We start from the raw sequence: 24132 nt of genomic DNA, 5'->3' as shown, positions 1-24132 counted from the left end.
TGGAATTGCACCAATCAGATGAGCAACATAGTTAGGCACCATGAATGAATTCAATCCTTAACTAGCAACAGCCCTCAAATGCTTTCAGGTAAGTCCCAGTGCCAATTTCAGCTGAATTTCTAATTTCACTTGAAATTGTAAAATAGTACGTACTTCTGTTTCTTACAGTTCCCACTTCATTAATGAATTTGGGTGAGGTGCAATGCCACAATAAACATAATCATGTAGGTATGCACAGTTCTAAAAACGGAGGTGTGGATCAACTAGTAACCAACAACAACTGCCTAGATCTCATCTTTTGCAACAGTTTGAATTTAATTTACGGAATACAAATAAAAGAATCCTTTTCCAACAGTCACCACAGCATGATTGACTTTTGTCTCAACATATGTCCTCAAAAATAACGACGGGATCCCCAATTATAACTTCAAAAAGGCAACTATGATCTTATAGACAATGATCTCATCTCTTGATTGGCAAATTCTATTCACTGGATGCAATACTGTTGAAGACCATTACAACATATTTTTACTTGAGGTCAAAAGAGTCATCAAACTATGTACCAATAACAACTTCCAAAACCAGGAAAAAAAATTACCCATAACAATAAGGAAGCTCCAATCCAAAAAGACATCCCTTTGATGGAAAAACAAATCTGGTCATGTTCCCAACTTTAAAAGCTGATACAAAAATTTATGCCACCAGATAAAGACTGAATGCACCACTTATCACATTAAACAAGAGGAAAACCTACGCACAAATTCCACCTGCGCTTTCTACAATTTTGTAAACAAAAGACTCGAGGTCCATCCCACCCCTGAAAGGACCTAACAGTAAAGACTGTAATGATGACACCATTAAAGCCAATCTTTAACACCATTCTTTGGCTCAGTCTTTGTAAACTGCAATGGATCATGCCCAATATTTCCTAGTCAAATCACAGACAACTACAATGATCTAATACATATCAATTTTATAGAAGATAATGTTGAAAAAACACTACGCCATCTCTAAAACCATCTCTATCTTTTGGACCGGACTGAATATGTGCCTACTCCTTCAAAAAGCTATCCACTGCCATAGCAGAACCTCTAAGCATAATCTTTGAAAAATCTTTCAGGACCAGCTCCTTGCCATATCTATGGTCACTAGCCACGGTCATCCCCATCTTCAAAAAGGGAGACCCCAGCCTAGTTGAAAATTACCAATCTCTTTATGTTGCGTCACCTGTAAAGTCATGGAATCAATTATTAATCAATCCATTATCTTCCACTTAGAGACAAACAACCTGAGTAGGTTAGAGAGTTCTAACAAACAGTTTGGTTTCAGAAAAAAACTCCTGTAATCTGCAACTCCTACAATGCAAAAACATGGACTACACAACTTGATCAGGGCAAAGCAATTGACGCTATTTACATAGACTTCTGTAAAACTTTTGATTCAATGGTACACTGAAACTAAAATCTTATGGTATCTCCGGACACCTGCATAACTGGATAGATGCATTCCTGTCAAAAAGGCAACAAATAGTCAAAATAGGGAACATCCTATCAAATCCTGTACCTATCAACAGTGATGTACCCCAAGGCAGAATTCTAGGACCAACTCTTTTTATACTCTACATAAATGACCTCTGTGATTATATTAAGAGCAACTGTGTTCTTTTCGCTGATGATGTAAAGCAATTCAACACCACTGACAATACTGCTACCCTTCAAAATGACCTCGACTATGTGTCAGAATGTTCAAACAAATGGCAATTTCAAATCTCAACAAACAAATGCTCTGTCTTACATATTGGCAAAAAAAAATAATATCAGAAAATAAAATACAAGCTGAATAGTCAAGACCTTGTTGATGACCTCAACTGTATCAAGGACCTTGGAGTACTCATCTCTAATGATCTAAGTGCTAAGGCCCACTGTAACTACATAACCAAAAAGGCATTAAGAGTTGTTAACCTAATCCTGCATAGCTTTTTCTCCAGTAATATCACTCTACTAACTAGAGCATACAAAACATTTGCTAGAACAATACTTGAATACAGCTCATCAGTCTGGAACCCGCATTACATATCAGATATTAATACAGTCAAGAAAGTCCAGAAATATTTCACAAGAAGAGTTCTCCACTCGTCGTAGCACAATACCTTATGCCACCAGACTTGAAAGTTTTAGACCTAGACAACCTAGAACTACGCTGCGTTCCATCTGATCTAAGGGTAGTACATAAAATTATCTACTGCAATGTCCTACCTGTCAATGAATACTTCAGCTTCAACCACAATACAAGAGCACACAATAGATACAAACTCAAGGTAAACTGCACCAAACTTGATTGCTGGAAATACGACTTCAGCAACAGTGGTCAATGTCTGGAATACTCTACCTGACTTTGTGGTTTCTTCCCCAAACCCCAAAACTTTAACCTTAGACTGTCTACTATTGACCTCACCCCTTTCCTAAGAGGTCTATAGGGGCGTGCATAAGCGCACCAACGTGTCTACAGACCCTGTCCTATTGTTTCTTTTTTATTTGTATACATTTCATATATTCATAACCATGTTTATACTTGTTATCTAATACTTGCTTGACAAGTAAATAAATAAATAAATCATTACCTAGGTCAATATGTATCCATTTTTTCTTGCTTTCTGGATTTAGAGATGTAGAAATATGAATACATTTTCAATAGCAGGGATACAGCAGCAACTAGCCATGCTCTGTTTCATTCCAAGTGTGTTTAAAATACTTGCAATACCTGTATTCTAGTGACAGAGGAAAATAATATAGTTTAGGGAAAATATATATAATAGCCATGTTATTAGTTGAGCTATCTGAACCAAAAGGGGAAGAACTACTATGACTACTACAAAAAGGAGCGAGAAAAAAGTTAAGCTAATATATTTACAGAAAGGTAATGAATAGAGAATTAGATGACAAAGCATTACTGGAGAATAGATTAAAATGAATTCACTGTTAAAAATAATTATCCAAGTGTTTCTAAAGTAGAATGGACATTTGTGGATCTAAGAACACATTAGCAATACTTATGATCATTTGAGTTATATACTTTTATTTCTTTGGTGATCATTATTGTGGGCTTTTCCTAGCTTCATTTTAGTGAAGATATAATGATTAAATACCATGGAAAGTCCACAAATTTTGTCAAGAATAATTTAAAGTGTTTTGAAACCAATTACCTACTTGAGAGTAACTGTATATTTATTTTTCATGAAAAGCAGTTTCTGATCCAATTCTCACAGAATTAGCATATAAAAGAACACTACTCACAGCTTTTAGCTGTCACCTGATTTTCATGAATTGAAGCAATAGACTAGTATTAGGTTTTCTAAAACTAAAATACAAATCCTATATTTGTATTTTAAATAAATTATGGCAATAACTTGTCAAACAACATGAATATAGGTGCTCAATATTATTATATTCCTGATTATAGCCATATCTTTGCAACATAAAAAAATAATAATTGGCAAGTCTCTCATGCAAGTTATGGAACCTTATCAGAACTGTAAGGGACCAGGGGTGGGGTGGGGTGGGGACCCAGCACTTCCCCATACACAGTATAACCTTCTCATTTTCCAGTCAAGAAAGGTAATACACAGTGTGTGCAGATGGCACAGGGTGGAGTGAAACACTGTGAAAGAAACACGATATTTCAAATAATAAAGCGGTCTAAATAGGCTTTACTGGAGAGAGGTTTTATTTCCCAGATTCATCAGAGTGTTATTACCGAGTTTCTGTTTGTATCTTCAATCAAATTTTATTGATCTTGTTCCACACACCACCACCTCCCTCCTCATCTATCCTTATTTCAAGATGGAGCAATATAAAGAGCAGAAGGAACTACAGAAAGCAGATATTGTGTTGATTACCATTTAGGAGGTGAGACCAACAAGGTGGTATCTCTTGATTATCAAGGCAGCCTGGCTAAGCATGTCAAAGCTGAATACTTAGAAATATTGAAAGAAATGAAAAATAACAACCAAGGAGTCATTGGAAAAGACAAATTATAGGCAGGAGCACCATCTTTTTGCAAACTGTTTTTGCACGTCTAATGTTCCAAAGCCAGCAAGGTTCATAAAATAATTGATGATCCTTCAGAATATTTTACCTCAAAACTGGGGTTTTAATTATCTTCTGGCACTTTTAATCAGGTTTGTTTCATGCAAAGTTGATCCAAAAATAAACTTGGAAGATTAGTTTACTCCTTCTGTACATATGTTTCTGTTCCAGGATGTTCAATTCCAATAGAGCATTAGGAGAAGGAGATTTGAGAAAGTTACTGAAGATTTATCGCACAGAGATTTCAATGGCAGTGGATGATGTCTTCCCATTACTTCATGGGCTTGCTGATCATGAAATTGTCACTGAAGAGATGTTCAAGGTGAGAGGGGAAAAAAATCTGAGTACATATAGCTCTTCAGTACAATACTGGAATATATCTGTTTCTTTTAAGCCATTCATTTAATGTGTTACAATAATTTGCATATTTGCTGTTTTATTTTATACAATATTATGCATAACTCATATTCAGTTACAGTTTTGCTGATCTCTCTCTCTCACTTTTTAACTTTGGAGTTTTTATTTTTCATTACTGCATTTTCTCTTTCATTCTGTGCAAATTATTGAAATGTGATGGTTTTTCAGACAGCTTTGTATAAACTTTTATTTGGGCAGGTACGATGAAAAATCAAGAGAGTCTGAAACTGTATATCCTGGGTATTAACTTTTAGAATTGAAGTATGAATGAAAGTGTTGTCTCCCAATTTATACACCAAAGTTTAATGTTGAGGCTATTACCATCCCTAATTAGCTACTACTCAAGAAGATGGACTACAACAAATAATATATACTGCATGTTAAGCATTTTAAAGGAATAAAATATATTTGAGAATTAGGTCAATTTTGTATTTTCTCTCTCTTTGTCTTGAAGGACACTCTCCACCTGAAGGAAACTGAAGGCTGCCACCGGGCTTTTTATACCATGTTGACATGGTTGCTAAATCAGGATTTATCTTCCATAGAAGATTTCTGGAGAGTCCTTTTCAAAGAATACAACTTGGAGAGGTATTCCAAGCTTCAGTCCATTTGGAGCAGCTTTCCTAAAGGTATAAGATGTTGTCATCATGGCCTTAAAATGAAATTTACAGGAGACAGAAGTTGTGAATAATAGGTAGTACAGAAATTGAGAATTATGGAAGTAATCCAAGTTGTATCTAATTGGCTGGATGTGGTTCATAGTAAAATTAGTGTACTTGGGACATGTCTAGCATATCAAAGTGATTTTAGTATAAGCTAAAATTCAAGTTTAATTTAAAGCCAACCACTTGATACAATGATGAAAATGTGAGTTAATAATGCCAGCACATTTAGAAGATCTATCTTGTGGCATATATCTGTCTTTGCTAAGGAAGAAGTTACCTTCTATGTAGTTGGAGATAAATTCCCACAATTGTAGGCAAGAATCTCAACCAGTCTCAGTATTTCCCTTGTTTTCAGATATGGATTTCAGCAAGCATCGCAGAACAAAGAAAGTTGCCATTAGTCCAAAGATTGTGACTCAGCACAAATCCCAAGGAAAGAGAAAGATAGAAGAAAAAGACCCTTTGCAATTGACTCAGCCTTCAGGGAAAATTGATCTGCACCTTGGTATAGAATTATTTACTATGTTTTTACTGTATCTGTGGGATATTGCAGTTTAACTAAAATATGAAAAGAATAAATTTAAAGAAAAAAGGAAATCCCTCTCCAAAACTTAAGCATCTCAGAAGAGGAATGACATCATACTGCATTTTTCTCTTTTTATAAAATTAAAGATAACATGCCGTTGGAGTTAAACATTCCTTTACAGTATATTGTCTCTACTAATGGTTCTCAAGCTTCTGAGAAAAGTATAGTTCTTAATTTTATTCTAATAAATAACATATAATAAGATTTATTGTTACAGGTAGTCCTCAACTTACAACTATTTGTTTAGTGACCAAAATTGCAATGGCACTGGAAAAAGTGGCTTACAACTGTTTTCACACTAAAGATTGTTGCAGCATCCTCACAGTCATGTGATCAAAATTCAGGCACTTGGCAACTGGCATGTATTTCTGACAGCTGCACTGTGCGAGGGTATTGTGATCACCATTTGTGACTTTCCCAGCAGGCTTCCAACAGGCAAAGTCAATGGAGGAAGCCATATTTGCTTAATGACTGCATGGTTCATTTGACAACTGCAGTAATTCACTTAACAGCAGTGGAGAAAAGGGTTATAAAATGGAGCAAAACTCACTTAACAACCTCTTTGCTTAGCAATAGAAATTTTGAGCTCAATTGTGGTTGTAAGTTTAGAACTACCGTGTTTTTCAGAAAATAAGACTGGGCCTTATTTTCTTTTGACCCCCCAAAAACAGCTAGGCCATCTTTTCGGGGGTGATTTAATTTCCCCCACCACCATGCACCTTCTCCTAGAGTGCCCCGCGGGCAGCCACGCCTCGCCACCAGCCGCTCCTACCGGCTGAGCACGGAGAGCTCCTTACCTCCGCCAAACGCCTTTGCTGCAGACCTGAGTATGGTGCTGGCTGCAGGCTGGGTCAGTGGGCGGGCAGCGGCGGCGGCGTGGATGTCGGCCTCAGCAGCGGCAGAGCATTTTGCACCACTGCCGCTTCCTCCACCGCTGTCGCTTTCCCTTCTGCCCTTGCTGCGGCTTATGCTGCGTTCAGAGTGCTGCCATTGGGCAACATGCAGAGGCCGGAGTCCCTGCTGGACATTGTGGCATAGTGGTAGTGGAGAAGTGGCCCTTCCAGCGGGTGGAGGAACGGTTTGAGCGCATTCCTCCACCAGCAGTGTTTCAGCAGCTTCTTAGGTGAGAAGCCTCCTCCCTAGCTTCCATGGTTCCTGCCGGCAGTGGCTCCTCTCTCGCCAGTGCCATCTCCAACAACAGCAGCAGCAGCGGTGGGACAGACCTCACTGCCAACGAGAACCTCCTGCCCTCCCGCAGGGGCATCGCTTTGCTTGACGGCGACTGGGAAGCTTGGCAGGGAAAGAAGGAGGGAGGGAGGGAGAGAGGGAAGAGTGTCTTCCACCACTGCCCACTCGCTGAATTGGCCTACAGCCAGCACCATACCCGGGTCTGCAGCAATGGCGCTTGGGGGTAGGGAGCTCTCCCCTCTCTGCCATGATCGGCCATTAGGAGCAGCTGGTGGCGAGGCGTGGCTGCCTGTGGGGCGCTCCTAATGGCAAGTTTCCTCCCCACCCTTCCCCCCATTTTGCATGTTTTAAATGAGCCTTAATTTTGGGGGAGGGGCTTAATTTCACCTCATACCTAGAAAACATGCTGGGCCTTCCTATTGGAGGGGCCTACTGTTGGAGAAACATAGTACCGATATTGTGCATTTTGCAAAAAAAAAAAAAAAAAGACAATTTCTGCTTTCAGTATTGCAAACTGTCTTATAAATCAACAGGGTCCCATCCTAAAACAAAAGCTGTGAAGAAATCAGAAAATGCTGAGGTACAACATTACCCTCTTCCAAGTGGTAAGTTTATCACTTTGCTATTTTTGTTGAATAGAATAGAATTCTTTATTGGCCAAGAGTGATTGGACACACAAGGAATTTGTCTTTGTGCATAAGCTCTCAGAATACATAAAAGAAAAGATACATTCATCAAGAGTGAAGAATCATAAGGTACAACACTTAATAATAGTCATAGGGTACAATAAGCAATGAAATCATACTAGAAAACAGTTCATATAAATTATTAGGATACAAGCGACAAAGTTACAGTCATACAGTCACAAGTGAGAGGGGATGGGTGATAAGGAGTGTTGACAAGATTAATAGTAATAGTAATGCAGACTTTGTAAATAGTTGGACAGTGTTGAGGGAATTATTTGTTTGGCAGAGTGATGGTGTTCGGGAAAAAACTGCTTGTGTTTAGTTATTCTGGTGTGCAGTGCTCTATAACAGGGGCCACCAACCTTTTGGACCTTAGACCACCAAACTCATAATTTTAAATCCCACGGACCACTAATATGAATTTTGACATATGGTGGCTTGCTGAAATTGGTGGGAAAGTCAGTCCCATATTCCAGAGCTGCAGTAGTCACAGGACTGGCCTTTTGGTCATCCCGGAGCAGTTGCTCCTCTACCCAGGTGCACTGGCCTGCCATGGACTGGAGGAGCTGCTCTGGGATGACCAAAAGGCCAGTCCTGTGACTACTGCAGCTCTGGAATATGGGACTGACTTTCCCACCAAAGTCAGCAAGACATCCCATGATGGATTTCCCTCCCCGCTAAGTCAGCAAGATACCCCATGATGGATTTCCCTCCCCGCTATTGGTCTTACCTTCCAGTTCCAGCTCACGTGGCTCTACTCAAGGTAAGGTCTGTGCTCGGCCGAAGGGTGGGGGCCAGCAGGTGGGTGGGCCATGTGGGCGGTGCAGCCTTATGTTCTCGTGCAGCCTGGATTAATTGCTTTGGGGGGAGTGCTTTTGGGGGACATTTCTCTGTGGACCACCAAAATTTTCTCGCAGATCATCAGTGGTCCCCAGCCCAGCAGTTGACGACCACTGCTCTACAAGGTCATTTTGAAGGTAGGAGTTGAAACCGTTTATGTCCAGGATGTGAGGGGTCTATAAATATTTTCACAGCCCTCTTGAATATGCTAATCCATACTGTTCGGCTACTTCTGTGAAATGATCTATCAATCAAAATAAAATTTAAAACCATGAACAATCTTGTTTCATTATCAGATCATTAGATTTTGAAATGTCTCCCTGGGATCTCAGAAAGAAACAAAGAATTTCACAATAATTTGACATCCTTGTTTGGAGACTTGTCAATGTTACATACTGAAATGTCACACAACTTGGTTAAGTTTTAGATTTAATTTTGAAGTCGTTGGTTGCTAGTCTTTGACTATCCAACATTATCTTTATACAATGCCTTAACGTACTGCTCACTCAGATATGATCCCAAGTCATTCTTCTTATTTAGAATTCTGAATGGCTAAAGTATTGTTCAGCATACAAAATATTTCTTTAGCCAGGCAGCCTATATATTACATTAGGTGAGAAAAAATGTCATTAAAGGCTATTCAGTAACTTTTGCTGAATCAGTTTCTCATTTTAACAGTTGTTCTAAGCTGCTTTTTGATGATTTCATTTAAGTCTATTCTTTGCATGTAAGAAAATTGATTAATTATGAGATTCAAATAAGAAAAATTAGATCAGTTCAGTATTATCTCTCCACAATTATCCTACTCAATCTAAAGAACCTTCTAATTGCTAAATATTCTCTTCAAAGAGCCAGTATAATGTAATGGCTATGGCATCATAGAACCTGGGAGATTATTTCTAGTTCCATCTAAGGCACAAAAACCAACTGGGTGACCTTCGCTTTGCCCTCAGAAGAAGGCAATGGCAAACCACTTCTGAAAAATCTTGCCAAGAAAATTGAAGGGACTATTTCAGACAGTGTCCAAGAATCAAACATGATTGATAGAAGAAACTGATAAGGAGAATATTTCAATGTTGAAATTAAAGATCCTTGGTGCTCCCTGAGCTTGGTTGTTTTCTTGCAGATGTTTCATTACCCAAACTAGGTGACATCATCAGTGCTAATATGGAGTGAGGTTTGCTCTCAATTTATATTCTAGTGGTTTGCCCTGTTGGTGTTGGTGAGAGTGGTCTTGGAAGTTCTTTGCTTGGGCTGTTTGACAGTTTCTTGATTGAGGTATAGTCACTTAATTGTTGGTCCAATGTTAATCTTGGTGTTAATCTATGCACATCAGGGTGTTGATTGCTGGTATTGAAGTGTTTTGGTCTATATCAGTGATGGTGAACCTTTTTGTTGTGGTGTGCTGAAAGTGCGTACTTGCTGGCACCCACAATGCAATGCACCCCCCTGCACATGGTCGTGCAATATCGCCACCCCCCCTTACCTGCACTGCACATGCACACGCCTCCCAGCTGATTTGAGGCCCCTTTTCGGCCTCCCAGAAGCTCGAGGGAAGCCTCTGCAGCCTTTGGAGGCTGAAAAACGGGCCCATTTCATCACTTCCAGTTTCGTCATTTCTGGTATTTCCAGAAGGCCCATTTTTCGGCCTCCACAAGGGTGCAGAGATTTCCCTCGAGCATCTGGAAGGCCGAAAAATACCTCAAATGGGCCGAAAATCAGCTGGGAGGCACGTGCATGCGCAGTGCAGGTAAGTTTGGCTGGGACTCGCGTGCCCGCACAAATGGCTCTGCATGCCACCTATGGCACATCATGGGTCTATATGTTCCCTTTTTGGCTTGTTGATTGTTTCTTTTGAATATATTAACAGAAAAGAAATCTTCAAACAGAAATAATAGACAATTTCAATGTCAAGATGAAGAATTTCCAAAGGAACGTTAACTTGATCATTTGTTATAATAGCATTTTAAAAGAGTATTTAAGTAGATCTCAATTTTGCATATGGGGATCTGAGGTATAAAGGTGGGAATCTACTGAACAGTCGAGAATCTATCACAGCTGTTTCAAAGTGCTACATTCTACTTTAGTACCACTTAAACATTGGCACAATGATATTCTCCATATTGTGTTAAGCTTCTTTCTTGCTTTGTTGTAAAATCTATACCAAACTTACTTCATTTTGCACTGCTGGGCGTATGCAGAAAAGATAACTATATGTTACATTATATTGTTTGAAAAGGTTAATTTGGTTTAATACTGTATTTCAATTACAGCTAAGGTTAAATTGTCTCCTAGGAAAGGCACAGTTCCAAAGATGTCAAATATGTCTTTTTCCAGGCAATGCTAAGAAATTTGTTAAAGTTGGGGATGAATATTATACATCAAGCACATCGGAAGAACTTGGAGAAAATAAAGCTTATGAAAAGAAGCCAAGCATGAATAACAAAGAACCCCAGGTTTCTGAATATGTATAATTATATACTATTATAAATTCTTATTCTCTTTGGATCTTTAGTAGTAAAAAGGAATCTATGCTGGGCTGACTTCTCTGTTTAAAGTCAGTCTCACTGTGGCAAGGTTATGGTGACCACGTAGAGATAAATAGGAAATCCAAGAGCCTCTATTAGTCTTATTTATATAGCACCAATAGCAATGTACTTTTCAAGAAGTGTTGCATGCCAATCTATATTGCCAATCTATATTAAAATGCAAAAATAGCAACTGAACATGACTGTTCAATATGAATAGGTGAACATCAGCAAGAAAAACATTTGCATGCTAGTTCCACATACAAAAGACAGATACTGTGCTAGATACTGCATTGTTTACCTTGCATATTAGTGGGAACATTTGTGTGGAATTTGAATGCATTATTTTAAAGGAAAGGAACAATTAATGGCTCCTGTATGTGTGCAGCCTACGTACTCATTCCTTGCTGCCTCGTTGAATCTTACCAATCGCTATTACTCAATTACACAATTATAATAGCATAATTTCTCAATATTTAAGTCAGTGATCACATGAAACTACAATGTAAGCCCTATGGTTGACATTTAAAAAAACATAAAGTCACTAACATTCCCTAAAACTGAAGTGGAAAACAATCTCATACAATTTCTATAATTGTTCCATCTAATATGGCAATACATCATGTTCTTGCTGAGGTAAATAAGAGAGGTGAGATTGTAGAAAGAACCTATAGACATATTTTTGTTGGAAAACTGCTGTTTAGACTAATCCTTTACTGTATAGTAAAGTAACAACCATTCAAAGTTACAGTGGAAACCCCATTATGACTTATTACCCAATTCTGAAGTTTTGACAATTGTACAACCTCCTGCGGTCGCATATTTCAGAGGTTTGGTAACCAGCTCAACTTTAGAGCTGGTTGCAGCAATCCATGGTCACATGACTGTGATTAATGGGTTTTTGTTTTGTTTTTTACAGATTTCTGTTTTTTTTTTACTGGTTTCTGGAAAAAAATATCCATTAGAATACATTGATTCACTTAATGATCATGGCATTTGCTTAACAACTGCTGCAAAAAAAAAAAAAAGTCATAAAATTGGATCCGGTTATGTGAATGTCTTGGACTTGATGACTTACAATAGAAATTCTGGGCTCCATTATGGTCGTAAATCAAGGACTAAGTGTATATGACACTATTCTAATATAAATGAAAAATTTCCATAAACTTTCCTGTGATAGGAACATGTGGAGGCATGATGGGAGTTGCCCTGTGTGTTCCTAATAGCTAATAGTTCATTAGCTTTGTCCTAATCTAGGATAGCGTATACCCAACGTATAATCCATCAGCAGTGGGAAGTCCCAATTTTCCTTATGTACTAAACTGGTGTCAGATTCAAAGATGTGGGTTTGGCCATGATGTATTTTTTTTTCCTTCTTAGATGATGTGCCATTTCTATCAAGATGGAATTCCCCAAGTATTTCAAAGCATATAATAAATGCATAAACTAATTTTTACCTGTTTTTATAAAAGGTATTAATAATTAACCTCTTTATTACCCAAATATTTTTTTGGATTTACGCTTCTCCCTAAATAGAAATAATCAGTAAGACCTGCAGAGATTTGGGGCTCTGTATGACCTGTTAACTATGCTTGGAGACATCTCACTGTTTTTATAGGGTGTGTCTTCATAGTGCAGTTTTTATTTCACTCCCAGTCCAGGGTGGAGGGAGCTTAAATTTGTCCTTAGCCATTCCAGTTTTAAAACAGTATTCTCCATCTTCTCCCACAAGTCTTAGAGTATGAATGAGATTAGGACATCTTATTCATGATCTTGCTGCTGCTGCTGTCAAGAGCTTGCATCTAGTGAGCTTCTGTTGGCTTGTTGAGGATGCCATTTGGTCAATATTCACTGCCCTCCTTGGCTGCTTTGGCTTGGGTTACATAAGAAATCGGACATCTGATTTCTGCAATATCTGACTCGGGCTTTACAAAATATCGTTCAGACATTATACAGATCTTTCTATACATTGGTATATGATCTTCTGGAAGACTGTAAGCCTATTATTAAATAAGTTTTCGTGGATATTGAAAATCTTTAAAATGGGCTACTGGTCAAAGTAAACTAAGAAATGATAATTTTAACAAAAGTCTAGTGATTTAATAAAATCAGCAAAAGCAACCTTGGCCATATGTAAGAAATTGGTTCAAATTGTAATGTTCTTTTCATTTTAATCATTCCACAATTTTGCTGGCCAGAAGAACGATGATGAATGTGCCATTTGTAGGGATGGTGGAGAGCTGATCTGTTGTGATGGGTGCCCTAAGGCCTTTCATCTTGGTTGCCTTATACCACCACTGACAGAAATTCCAAGGTAAAAACAACTTTTATCCATCTAAAATTGAATATAGCCGTGGGTTCAGATTTACAGCGATATGCTTTCTTGTATGATTATGGTTCTTTGTGGCCTTTAAAATTAGTTCCTTAACTTAGTTTTGTAATCTTATGTACCATGTTCTCACTGAGTTTTGTAATTAATTTTAGGGTGCAGGCTATAGAAGGGCTTTTGTTTTTATTATTTAAACAAATAAAAGATGACAAACATCTAGGTTATAATTTAAAAAGTACAGTAATCAACACCTTCTCAAAGTAAAAAAAAGAAGAATAATTGTGAAAAAGATAGATAGATGTACATTATTAGATATAGCTATGTACATTGTTTATATCTAAGGTATCTTCAAGTCAGGCACAACTTCTGAGATCTGTAAAAATATTCTCCATCTCAATCTGTCCTCACTGGTAATTTGAGAAAAATTAGCACTTCTTACAGGAATATCCCACTGATAGCCTTGATCGCATCTAACCACCTTATCCATTGTCTTACTTTCTATCACTTTGCTTAACCTTGACAGACATATCTAATCCATATCTATCGGTATCACAAGCCCAAGTATCTGAGTGTCTGTTTACATAACTCCAGTGCAATAGCCGCTCTTTATTTTTCCAGGAACAATTAATTTACTGTGGGTTGTTTCTTGCAGACCACATTTCAAATTCATAATTTGAAGATATCTGTTTTATTGCAGTTATTTATTTTCAGTTTTTCAGTTATATATTGCCATTGGGAAAGGCATTGCTTTAGCTAGTCTGGTCTATTGTGCAGATTTGCAGGCATACATAGTGTGTTTTAATTGGAGGAATGTTAAAATATGGATGAGGTATACTTATGGACTGGTTGTGTGACATATTTAATGTTTGTTTAAATATTGCCTTATTGTATCTGACATAGGAAGATATCTCAATCAAGAATATCAACAAAGAGAAGAAAATAACAAGAAAAAGAAAATAAGATATCCCAAAGGTGCTTTATCCAAAAGGCAATTGACTTTCTTGTTTGTTTTTTCTTTGAAAACATTTCATTTCTCATCCAAGAAGCTTCTTAGATGAGAAGTGAAATGTTTTCAGAGAAAAAAAACAAGAAAGTCCATTTGCCTTTTGGAAAAAGAATCTTTGGGACAACCATAACCTGGATGACTGAGAATCTCCATAGATAATAAAATGAAATATTTTTTAAAAAATCAGAAATATTGCAAGAAAATGTATAATTAAGGTAGGACTGCTGAACAACAATAATAATAAGAGAGACCTAATAGAAGCAAAGAAACATTATAAAGAGATTGAACACTTTACAAACAAGATTTGTAAAGAGATTGAACTCTTTACAAACAGGATTACTGAATGACAGAACCATTTGTAAACCAAGAATAAGGAACAAATATTTTTTGACATGAAGAATGATAGGCTATTGATCAGCTGCCAAGTGGTAAAGCATCAGGTATAGAGATAATGCCATTGAACTGTTTAAATTTTTAGAAGAAGTAGTGGTTAATGTCCTAGTAATTTATTTATTTGCTGAAACCTGCCATCTGGATATGCTTCTTCCATTACTGCATTGGGTCTGCCTCAGTTATACTCTGGAAACATCAATATTCACTCATTATCTTCATGATGCTACCCTTGCCTTATCTCCAGGCCATGAATGAAACAGCTTGAGATCATAATAAGCATAACAGTTTTAAAGTAATATTTTTCTGCTTAAGTCAGTGCTATTATATCATGGCTTCATGAAGTATAAAATCTGTACATTTAGTCATGCTTGTGTTGGAGATTAGATCAGCTGACCTGCTGTATATGAGATCAGAGGTGTGTTTAGGAAATGTTGGGAAATCTGGCCACAATCTCTCAGCCTCTGCTGCTGCCATTTTCTTCCAGGATTTGCCATTTTCATTAGCATCTTGATTTCTTTCACATTCATTATCCCCTTTCTTCCTGCTTCTCCCTGTTTCTGACACAAACTTTTCTTTGGGCATCTACCACGGGAAGAAAAAAGGAAAACACTGTTGCACTATTTTATGTGTAAAAAGTAGAAGCATTTTTATGCAATTATGCTGAAACAAAATATTCTAAAATATATTTCTGGCTTTATATACTTATTTTGTGTCTATAGTTGCCCATCTCAGCATATGACTCTTTTGCCCTACCCTCACTTATTTCACTCCAGAAAATAATGAAAACAACTAAATCGAGCTTTTTCTGTCATTTTCCTTATATTTACAATCATTCCACTTCTCTCCGCCCCCTGTAAAAGAGTAAGACAGGACAGCAATTTTATGCATTGTTTTGTGTCATTTTAAGCATAAGAGAGCAGCACTAACTCAACGTGTGTAGTAGGAAGATTTAGATGGACAGAATCTGAAGACAGCATGAACAGCAGGCATTGTGTATAGAGATCAGCAGCAGCAACAGATATTGATAGATATTATTCCATGTGCATTGTGAGACCCTAAGTTAAATATAATGGAGAATGCTGTCCTTATACCAGTGCTGAATGTAATTCAACTGAGAACTACCTCAAAAAATGTGGATAAAGGGCAGGGATGTGATCCCACCAGTATAACTATCGGTTCTGTGGTTCTGCATCGCGCGCGCATGCGTGAGTCGCACAAGTGCAATTTACGGCCTGCTGAGCTGCCCGGACAGCTGAGCAGCGCTGTGTACGGTGCACAGCAGTTGGAAAAGCCCTTTCCCCCTGCTTTTTCAACCGCAGCTGTGCCATGCAAAGCAGCTGCGGTTGAAAAAGCAGGAAACAAAGGACCGGTAAGAGCCCGGACGGGCGGGTGGGCCAAAACAGCAGCAGACACAGAACCGGTTCAATGTATGCTCTCTGTTTGCTGCTCTTCAGAGCAACCGGTTCTACAGAGGTGGACAGAACTGGTAGAATCCCACCCCTGATTAAGGGAAAAAGCAAAATATTTTCAGCCAGTAACTACTCTGCATGAAAGAAACAGATTATATATAAGATTTAAGAAGCTTTTTAATTTATTTTTCCTTCTTTTTTCCTTTGTATATTTGATTATCTACCTGTCTTTCTGCCTTGGAACACTCATCAGTGGGACATGGAGGTGTGATTCCTGCTCATCTGGGAAGGCCAAAGAGGACAGGGGCACTGAAGAGGAGAAGAATAGAGAGTCTTTTACTCAAAGTCAGGTATAACTGTAATTTTTTACTTTCCAGGTCAGATGGTCATTCTGTCCAGAGATGATAGGAGCTATCATGCCAGATATCAGAAGCATATTAGTTTGGAGAAGGCTGCCATATCTAAGTAATTCTAAAATCTGCTGTTTTTTCCAGTGGTTGTCTGTTCATTTGCTCCTGTATCACAGTTCTAGTTTTCATTCTGTAAAATGAAAACAGAGACTGAATTTTGTTAAAGCTATGCATAGATATTTGGTGTATAATGTAATTAAAGAACTTCTGTCTCTTTAAGAACATTTTGAGACCAGCATATGACAGATCTGAAATAATTTGCACAGTTTGTATTCCATTCTATGTGCAAATGTTTTCCTGCTGAATAAGGACTGGAATGTTATTTAATTTTCCTATCTCCTAAGGGTGCTGTTTATGTCCAGAGAACAACTGAAGATGGGAGGAGAGTTCTTATCAAAGAACCTCTGTGTGCCTCCTTCAGGCAACCCCTGCCATCTTTGCTCTCAATGTCTGTGGCAGCTCCATCCACAGTACAGAATGCTGGAACAGAGAAACAACTGGTCAGTAGATTGTCTTTCTGTGGATTTTTCACATTTCAGTGGGTGAGGCCATTTCAAATCATGTATGTATGTATGTATGTATGTATGTATGTATGTATGTATGTAAGTAAGTAAGTAAGTAAGTAAGTAAGTAAGTAAGTAAGTAAGTAAGTAAGTAAGAATTTATGCAAGAGTCAGATGGGGGAAACAATTTGTTGCCATGTGTTTGACTTAGCTGCTTTCATCAGAAGAGCTGTATGTTAAGATAAAAGTTTAAAGCAGGGATATGTTTTTGGCTTTGGGAGACTAAAGATCACACTCCAAGAGATGAATGGGCTAGGAGCAAGAATGGGGCAAATCCAAAACTAACTGAAACTGTTTCAGTTTAAATTTAATTAAAACTAATTTAAGTAAATGCTAGAATTATGTTTCTCAATATTAAGTAAATTTGAATAAATAGAATACAAGAGCCAGTTTGGTGTAATGATTAAGACTCCAGGCTAGAAACTGAGAGACAGTAAGTTCTAATGCCAACTTAGGCACAAAGCCAGCCACTCTCTCTCAGCCCTAGGAAGATGCAATGGAAAAATGCTTCTGGAAAAAATACAGGAACCAGTCCAGGCAATTTCTAGATAGAAAAGAGATATTATGTAAAGTACAAAATTATTCTCAAGAAGGCAAAAAAGGACCACTTTTTGCTAGAAAATTACTTTAAATTGTATTTTTTCAGAAATTAACCATTGGTGATAAATGCGGTATATGCTGGAAAGGAGGAGATGTGGTCTACTGCAATAAATGTTTCAGGGCTTTCCACTGGCGCTGCCATTTTCCTGCCCATACAGATGAAATCAGGTATTAATTGTGCTGAAAAATAAATCTTTATTTATCTCTTATATTTGTCAAGCCTTGGCATCTAGCCTAGTGCAAAACTCCTGTGAAAAAAGGCCCCAGCTGTTACCATGGAAAGTGAGCAGGCGGAGAATGGAGACCTGACAAATATTGATGTCAGGTGCACTAAATTAATGTGACTGATATGACACCTAGAGGCATATTTGTTCCTAATTTTTTCCAAGGCCATTTTAAAGTTTTAGCTAAGGCAAAACTTTAATCTTCACCTTTTGCAGAGGGTTCTGTACAGGTGCAAAATCACATAACTGAATGATCCACCATATCACCATCACTCTAAATATTCCTGAATATCAGAGACAAAATGATAAGGTGGAAGGCTCTACTGCAAATGTTTATGCTGCTGTTTGATTAGATAAAAGATTTATGTGAGGAAAAAAAGACACTAAATCATTTGAGAATCTACTAGTAGTCTAACATAGCTCTACCCAGTTTAGCAACCATGGAATCTGAAATCAAGTCTTATACTTTGAGGGAATGCTTAAGATTGTTTTTACATTGTGTTCTAGTGGAATCCTGATATGTAAGTCCTGTTTTGACAACTCTACAGTTATCAGCTTGGAAGGAGACTCACATTCCAATGCTCAAACACTACGAGCAGTAAAGGTCAGATTTTCCATATTTTTTTCAGCCTTATTGTACCCAGTGGATTAAAGAAATCTGGTATATACACAGATGGCCTTCATGACTTTTCATGCTTCAGATGTGAGATGCAATTCCTATCATTGGTTTATACCTTGTTATCTGAGATTAATGGGAGTTTGACCAATGGTTTGCCCAACACAGGGCAAACCATTTTCAACTAAAGTACTGCAAATGGGCTAAATTACTGAATGCTGGCACCCATTGCTTCTGTTGGAATGAAATTTTAGAAAGTTCTTGCTGTTTCAACCCTGCTTCAACCCTGCTATTGTTCACTGCTGCCGTCATGTGATCCTAAGTTACAACTTTCCTACAACTGACACCTGCCCACAAGCCAATTGGGAAGCCTGGGAAGCTTTCTGAGAAAAAGTCAGTTGGGAATCACATCCTTCCTTAAAAGCTTGCAGGGGAGAAAGTCAATAGGGAACCTTGCAGAAGAATGTCTCAAATTGCTCAGGTAAGTCTCTTGCAACCTAAGTCTCCTGCAACCACAGAATCTCTGCCAGACCTTCTGTACTCACAAATATATCTGAAAGGATGACCCAACAGGTAAAGTTTATAAATATAAATGAATGTGTCAAATCAAAGGATTTATTCCAGAAGTGAATTTTGAAGAGAAATTTGAAGAAAAAGACAGGTATGGTGGTCTCCATATGTTTAACTATGACACAAACCTACAACTTTTACTTGGTTATCTGTTAATCCATTCCTGCAGCTTATATTTTTGAAAAGTGTCTCAAATAGCTTCTGCCTCAAGCTTATAGAATCATTTTCACTTCCAAAGCTCAACAACCTCAGCATACTAAAAATTTTATATCCACGTTCCTCTAAGACTGAACCCAATGAAGACTTCTGATGATTATTGTATTGACCCCTTTCTGGGGGAAGGCAAGGAGCAGGTATCAGCAGACAAATGCAGGACCCACCAAAGGAATATGAAGATAGAATAATTTATTCACACCTGACTTTTTAAACTCTCATGCATAAGGCTGGTGTTTTCCTTTTACCATAGTTATGTTGTACAAAATTTATATGATCATGATTTGCAATCTATAGGCTTCCCCATTGACTTTACTTTTTGGAGTTACCTGAGAAGGTCGCAAATGGCAATTGCAATACCATAGGGAGATTGCAATGGTTGTAAATATGTAAATATTGAAAATTTCATAAGTTATTTTTTTGTCATATCATAACTTTGAAATGGCCATTAAACCTGTATTTAGCATGAGAACAAATCCTATTGAACATGTGGAATAGATACTTCTGAATAGATATGTATACAGTTACATAGTAAGGAAATATTTTGAATCCTAGGTGGTAGAAGATTCTGCTGGAACTGAACCTGCATTGAACAAAGATGATCTGGATTCACTCTTAGGGGAGGTAAATCAAATAAATAATGATGTCGGTTTATTTATTTGGCTCTGTAAAATATCTAATGTGGAATTTATAATACATCTGTAGACTTCAGCAAAAATAAAATCATTCTTGGTAATATTCAGCATTTGACGCACTAGTTTAACAAATTCAGCCACAAAATGATTTGCAAATTTGTGGGAAAAACGGTTGATCAGAATTAGATGTGGTTTACCCTTCCCAGGAATAAGTGAATTTGTTTTTTTAAGTATAAAAATAGTTTTATGTTTGCCTTTATTGTGTAACCTATTCCTATGAATTATCTTCTTTCTATATTCAGATTCTGATTATTTTATTTTCTCTATAATCTTCCAGAATACATTTGATGGGATTTTGCATTGGGCATTCCAGAGCATGCCTCGTTCATTATCAGGCACCCAAGGATTTTTCTCATAGATGGCACTGTTTTTCAATAATAATAATAATAATAATAATAATAATAATAATAATAATATATCTAATTCCATTGCTATTTTTCAGTAACATGGAATATAATCTCATTTTTCTACAGTTCAACACTATGCTCAAAATATGATTTTTTATGTTTTATATGTATATTGATAGAATGTACTGATAGTAACTATCTTATGTAGTAACTGTTTACATTTACAATGATGATGAAAAAATACGTTCAGATCAATCTTTGCATTTACAACTGTCATGGGTCTGTAAAGAAAAAAAAAGCTGAATAAACATAAGCACAGCTGCAATTTCATTTAGTGACACTTTGTTTAACAACCAAGTCCCAATTGTGGTACCCTAAACTAGAACTGCCTGCCTATTGTTAATTCTGTAACTGAACAAGTCAATGAATTAATTTTTCAATTAACCTCTCACAACTGTTGGCATGATAGTAGTATCATGGTAAAACATTCAGAAAATCTGTAGTTGGTGGTGGAGTTCCTGGGGACTTAATTTTCCTTCTGTGGGAGAAAAGTTGGAGACAGCTCAGGAATTCTTAATGATTATGAGAGCCATGGATGTATTCCAGATATAAGGGCTTAACACATTACTCACTTTAGATGATTTTTTTTTAATCTTGAGGCAGCCAATGTGATCTATAACTTTGTAACATTGATATTATGCTTTGCCATCGTCAAAAAACTCCTTGCTTACTATAAAGTGACCTCTAGATTTCTTAATGTTTTATTATTATTCTATGGTGTCATAACTTGATAAGGAAGATCTGGTGCCATACCACTCATGAAATAGATCTTACTGGTCTGCCCCAGGCATCTAATGGAATTCCAGGGTGGTGGCTGAGGTTTCAGTAATTTCATCTAGTATTTAGACATGCATTCAGGACTTGGAACAGATGGGCTGTACTGTACCCTAAAATTGCCAAAAATTGTTTTTCTAGTTCTATGTCTAATATAAAGAGTTAAACAAATTAAGCTTTTGCTTTCATCTATCTCTGTGCTTTAAAATAATAACCTCATACACACTCAATTGATAAAGCATAGACGTGAGTCTGGGAGCTGTATTTCATTATTATTTGTATACTTCATCATGCTATTGTTACAAAATTTTGAAAAGACAGTACACTGATTTTATAAACAGGAAAATGGGCAGTTATGAAATATTAAATATAAATAAATAATCTTACTATTCTGGTAAAAAAAGCTGTACTGCATAATTAATACAAAACTTCAGGTACTTTTGTTACAATGCATATTTTCAGCAACAGTTGTATTCTTCAGTTTGTGTGCACAACTGACAGTAAATTTCAACTCTGTAGTCAAAGAGAAATACATCAAAGGTTTTGACATTCTCCAAATATTTTTTCCCATTTCTGAAAAGTTGAATGTAAATTTATCAATTTCATTCCTTACCTTTGTAATTCTTGTATACAATTTTCTATATTTGTGAAAAATGTTCCCTGTCATCAAAATCTAAAATAATTTATTTATGCAAACTGGCATTTTGTTTTCTAACAATTATGTTGACTAAGATTGGATACAAGGTTTAGAATAACACAGTTGGAAGGGACCTTGGAGATCTTCTAGTCCACCCCCCTACTTAGGCAGGAAACCCTACACCACTTCAGACAAATGGTTATCTAATCTCTTAAAAACTTCCAGTGTTGGAGCATTTACAACTTCTGGAGGCAAGTTGTTCTACTGATTAATTGTTCTGTCAGGAAATTTTTAGTTTTAAATTGCTTCTCTCCTTGATTAGTTTCCACCCATTGCTTCTTGTTCTACCCTCAGGTGCTTTGGAGAGTAGTTTGACTCCCTCTTCTTTGTGGCAGCCTCTGAGATATCGGAACACTGCTATCATGTCACCCTAGTCCTTCTTTTCATAAGACTAGACATATACAGTTCCAGCAACCGTTCTTTATATGTTTTAGTCTCCAGTCCCCTAATCATCTTTGTTGCTATTCTGTGTACTGTTTGTAGAGTCTAAACATCTTTTTTACATCATGGCGACCAAAATTGGATGCAGTATTCCAAGTGTGGCCTTACCAAGGCATTGTAAAGTGATATTAACACTTCACATCATCTTGATTCTATCCCTCTGTTTATGCAACCTAGAACTGTGTTGGCTTTTTTGACAGCTACAGCATACTGCTGGCTCATATTTAAGTGATTGTCCACTAGGACTCCAAGAGCCCTCTCACAGTCACCACTATTGAGCAAGGTACCACATATACTGTACCTGTGCATTTTGTTTTTCTTGCCTAAATGGAGAACCTTACTTTTTTCACCATTGAATTTCATTTTGTTAGATAGACCTAATGTTCAAGTCTGTCAAGATCCTTCTGTGTCTTAAGCTTATCATCCAGAGTGTTGGCTATTCCTGCTAACTTAGTGTCATCTGCAAATTTGATAGTCCCAATGGTTTTCCTGTTTCTTTGCAAACTATTGTATTCATTTAATTGTAAAAGTAAATACCCGTGATGTTATTTTAAGATTTTCTGCTAATAACATACTCCATATGCAATTTATACAATATTTATTTCCATTTTCTCTGATTCACCAAGAAGCAGGATAGTTTTAGGGTCACTTTGCAGGGACTTGACTGAAGACGGTACTGGAACAAAAAAGGTTAATTATCAGTTATTGTAAATTCATGAGGGAGGGGCAAAATTTTCAGTGATGCATATTCTAACAAGATGGAAATTTCTTTGTATTTCTAAATAATGGTTCTCTACGATCCAAGTCCTTCAGGATTATAGACTGAAATAATCTTTTGTGAAATCTGAAATGATGTCTATAGAAATTCTCAATCATCCAGGTCGTGCTTTTCCGAAAGACATCTGGACTTCCTTGCTTTTTTCTTGAAAATGTTTCTCCTTTCATCCAAGAAGCTTCTTCAGTTCTTTTTTTTTTTTTTAAACAAGTTTTATTAATTTTCAAAACACACATCATTTTCCATTACATGTTTAAACCTTTTTCCATTATAAATTTAACAAGTCAGGTAAACTATAATTCTATTTTAAACCATTTCCATATAAACATACAAAAACCTCTTATCCAATTTCCCTTTATTTCTCTTCACTCTTATTCAATTTTATTATTATTATTTCATCTACTTCTTTCTGACTTAGTTACCATTATTCTCATTCTATATTTCTACAAGGTTTTATTAATTTCCCCCCCAAAAAAACAACATAATCACACAACACACAAAACATATAAAAGATCTTTTTGGAAAGTAACTTGGACCCAGGTATCTCTCTTTTCATGGACTTCAATTATATTCAGGCTCATCTTACATATCATTACTTATTTTATTTACCATTCTAAGTCTTCTATATTAACTTCTCCACATATTTCACTCTTCTTGATTCTATCTTAATTAATCATCTTAATTTGAGTCATTATATTTATATCTTTTGTCCATTCTCTATTATACCTTTGTCTCATTCCTTTTAAAAAGAAAGAAATTTCTCCTGAAATCACTAATCAGAGTATGATGCCTTTCTATCTCCCCACTAAATTAATCAAATTAATCTTTAAAATACCCAATCCGATTTTGCTTGGTACATTCTAACTGAATAATACCTCTAAAACAATTAAATACCTAGTTAAGCAATAGATTTAAATATTAAAAACAAAATACTATAATGAAAGTTTTATAATAACATCAATACCATAATCTTAATAAACTCTTTAATTAAAGTTTAATATTCTAAATCTCCCCT

At 36.7% G+C, this 24132-nt stretch overlaps 1 protein-coding gene across 1 annotated transcript; it reads left to right on the top strand.

Annotated features, from left to right (window-relative positions):
• The first annotated feature begins 3557 nt into the window (after positions 1-3557).
• AIRE (autoimmune regulator) lies at positions 3558-21368 on the top strand. The gene is made up of 12 exons (XM_026685466.2): positions 3558-4407; positions 4957-5131; positions 5523-5672; positions 7475-7546; positions 10805-10923; positions 13194-13309; positions 16386-16482; positions 16887-17042; positions 17752-17873; positions 18437-18533; positions 19884-19952; positions 20301-21368. The coding sequence occupies exons 1-12, from the start codon at positions 4258-4260 to the stop codon at positions 20379-20381; spliced, it is 1404 nt and encodes a 467-aa protein (XP_026541251.2). The 5' UTR covers positions 3558-4257; the 3' UTR covers positions 20382-21368.
• Positions 21369-24132: the final 2764 nt, after the last annotated feature.

Source organism: Notechis scutatus, chromosome 4 (genome assembly GCF_049901735.1).
Source record: "Notechis scutatus isolate UNSWTSFEM ecotype Mainland chromosome 4, rNotScu1.2, whole genome shotgun sequence".
Taxonomy (NCBI): domain Eukaryota; kingdom Metazoa; phylum Chordata; class Lepidosauria; order Squamata; family Elapidae; genus Notechis; species Notechis scutatus.
Note: the sequence above shows the minus strand (reverse complement) of the source record. Positions and strands in the feature narration are given on the sequence as shown.